The sequence below is a fragment of the Crocuta crocuta genome, unplaced genomic scaffold, assembly GCF_008692635.1.
Source record: "Crocuta crocuta isolate KB4526 unplaced genomic scaffold, BGI_CrCroc_1.0 scaffold871, whole genome shotgun sequence".
NCBI lineage: Eukaryota > Metazoa > Chordata > Mammalia > Carnivora > Hyaenidae > Crocuta > Crocuta crocuta.
Genome location: NW_027527392.1, coordinates 10,379 through 13,525, shown reverse-complemented (window position 1 = coordinate 13,525; position 3,147 = coordinate 10,379). Strand labels below are relative to the sequence as shown.

Sequence of the window (3,147 nt, the reverse complement as noted above, 5' to 3'; positions counted from 1 at the left end):
CCCGCCCGCAGCCCCTGGCCCTGCGGCTCCCCAGCCGGCCACAGGAGCCCACGCTGCCATTTGAAGCTGTGCTCCAGAATTTGTTCCCCTCACAGGGCGCCCTCGGCCCTGCGCCCTGTCAGCCTCCTCCTGGATACGCCCCTGTGCCCCCACAGCCCTTTAACTCTCCCCTGTCCCCCTTGGTCCCCCCGGCCACCCTCCTGGTGCCCTACCCTGTGATCGTCCCCTTGCCCGTGCCGGTCCCCATCCCCATCCCCATCCCTGTGCCTCAGAGTCCTGAATCCAAGCTCAGCTCCGGTTTCCCCAAGCCGCCATCTTCTTTTGGCCTACACCCCTTCAAAGGCACCCCGAGCCCTCTGGAGAAGGAGGAACTGAAGCCCTTCGATATCCTCCAGCCGAGGGAGTACTTCCAGCTCAGCCGCCACACGGTCATCAAGATGGGGGGTGAGAATGAGGCCCTGGACCTCTCCATGAAGTCCGTGCCCTGGCTTAAGGCTGGCGAAGCCAGTTCCCCCGTCTGCCAGGAAGATGCGGTCCTGGACCTGTCGCTGGCAGCCCACCGAAAATCTGAGCCTCCTGTTGAGACACTGTATGACAGCAGCGGCTCGGTGGACAGCCCAGGTCATGCCGGGGGCATGGAGGTGCCCTTCGGCCCTGCCACCGCCCACGGGGCCTCGGCCGTGATAGATAGCCACGTGGGAGGCAGCAACCCCGCCCAGCTGCCTAGCCAGCCCAGCCAACCCAGCGGTGAGGTCAAAGCTGAAAATCACATGGAGATCGTGAGTGAGTCCCAGGCGGCCAAGGTTATCGTCTCGGTGGAAGATGCTGTGCCTACCATCTTCTGCGGCAAGATCAAAGGCCTCTCGGGCGTGTCCACCAAAAACTTCTCCTTCAAAAGAGAAGACTCCGTGCTTCAGGGCTACGACATCAATAGCCAAGGAGAAGAGCCCATGGGAAGCATGGAGCCCCTTAGGAAACCCGTCAAAAACAGGAGCATAAAGTTAAAGAAAGTGAACTCCCAGGAAATACACATGCTCCCGATCAAAAAACAACGGCTGGCCACCTTTTTTCCAAGAAAGTAAATAATGGCTTTTTAAAATTTTTATGATAATAATATGGGGAAAGGTGCATTGGTTTTATAAAAAGGCATTTAAAACAAATTATCTTTGTTAATTATTTTGGGGAGTAGTTGGGAAGCGGGAAGGCGAATTGGCTCTAGAGGCCCTGTAAGCTAGTATTGTTTTCTTTTTTAATTTTTGACTTTTCACAAATGAGTAAATAAGAGCAACCTATTTTTCAAGCAGATTGCACATTTTTTGCAGCTTTAATGGAATATTGGGTGAATCAGAGGGGTAAAAAAGCTATTTTCATTGCCACAAAGTGCTTTGATGATGTAATACCTAATAAAGGGTAGGATGAATATTTCACAATAAATGTTTGTTTGCACTAATTGGTTGCAGCATTCTATCATTTTTTAAATTTTCATTCCTTAACTGGTGTGGTTTGGCCAAAACTGTTGCTTGTAAAGCGCTACAAGTTCTCTGTGTTTTGAGACCTAAGCTCTCCAGGCATACGGGGCAAAGAAGAATTATATTGGCCTATGCCACCATAAAAGGAAGACTAGGAATATGTATGGACTGGAGCAAGCCACTTTCCCCTCTAAACCTTGCTTTCTTCATTTGTAAAACTGTGGCACAGACAAGGAAGAGATGGGGAGGTGAGTTTCAAGCACCTGAGGCCCTTTCCAGTTCACATAGACCCTGGGTGTGGAGAATTCTGTGTCTGACCCTTCCGTAGACCAAAGCAGACAAATGTGTCTAAAAGGAAAATTTACCTGCTTCCTCCCCACCCCACCCCCTCAGAATTTAGCTGGAGAGGACCTTCTTTTCAAAGGCAATAAGAGCATTGTTCTGAATGGCTGGAAATCTTGCAAGCCAAAAATATTACTGAGGACCCCTCAGAATGAGAGGTAAGTCCTTTGCTGGTGGATTAGGAGATGCCCCAGAAATGTTCCTGGCTTGGGGTAGAGACACTTGGGAGTGGGGTCGGGAAAGGAAGAAAAAGTCGCCCCTCGTTAGTTTAGCCCGGTGGTTCTCAACTGGGGGTGATGGTGCCTCCCCAGGGAACATCTGGCAATGCCAGGAGACACTTTTGGTTGTCACAGCTGGGGAGGATGCTACTGGCCTCTGGTAGGTAAGGAAGGGGGTCATTGCTGAACATCTCACAGGCGTGGGACCTCCCCCCCCACACACACAGCAGCAGGTGATCCGGCCCAAACATCGGTGGTGCTGAGGCTGAAAACCGTCAGCTCAGCCATTTCTCGGTGGATGGAAGCGAGGCACCTGGATGAAGAGAACAGCATAAAGCCACCCCTGCAAATGAGGCAGTTCAAGTGCACATTTAAGCTAGATCTGCTAGGCGGCACATCACACTTGTGTCTGAAACTGTGCTGGCGACAGACTGATGATGGCATGCCTGCTTTTAAACTTAGAGCTCTTTCTTTCACTTCTTGCAATTAGTATGTATCCAGCTGTTACCGTGAACATGAACAGGAGGAAAAGCAGTTGCAAGACTGTTCTTTTATTACCAGGCTCTCCGTGTATAGGGTTACCATTTCAGCTGGTGCTGTACTGAACACCCAGAACGGCTTTTCTTTTTCCTGCTCTTTTCCTGTGCTGTTAAAATTTATTTTTCAAAGTGCGACGTGGTGGTAATCACCAAACAGCCGTTGCTCGTCAGGCTAGCTAGTCCCGTTCAACGGCACCAGCCAGACCCCATCCCTTCTGCCTCCACACAGCACAGGCTTTTTCCATGTGTACGCCCATGGCGGGTTTCTGGCCATGTTTCCTGAGCACGGCGTGTGTGTTCTCGTCTCAGCGATAACAACACAAACGTGCCTGGGGGCTTGCACTTGCCGTTCACCTGATGTCTCTTCTCACCACGTTTGTGGTTGTCCCCGCGGCCTCTGCTGCGCAGGGCAGCCTTCGTACACCAGCCAGCAGGGCCCCGCTCTTCACAGCACCCTGGGAAGACCTGCTGCTTACCTGCCTTTGAGGGAACAGGATTCTCGATTTGGCCTTTAGAAGAAGCCAGTGCTTAAAGCTGCGTGACATATAGGTGGAAAGGAAGGCATTTTCAGCCTCTAAT

General features: G+C 51.6%; 1 protein-coding gene across 1 annotated transcript in view; it reads left to right on the top strand.

The window, feature by feature from the left end:
• Positions 1-1,409, top strand: part of RAI2 (retinoic acid induced 2) — a 2,078-nt gene extending 669 nt beyond the window's left edge. Inside the window, exon 2 of the mRNA XM_077752645.1 lies at positions 12-1,409. Within this exon, the coding sequence (XP_077608771.1) occupies positions 12-1,082 (1,071 nt within the window). The 3' untranslated portion in view covers positions 1,083-1,409. The remainder of the gene's footprint in view (positions 1-11) is intronic.
• The last annotated feature ends 1,738 nt before the right edge of the window (positions 1,410-3,147 follow it).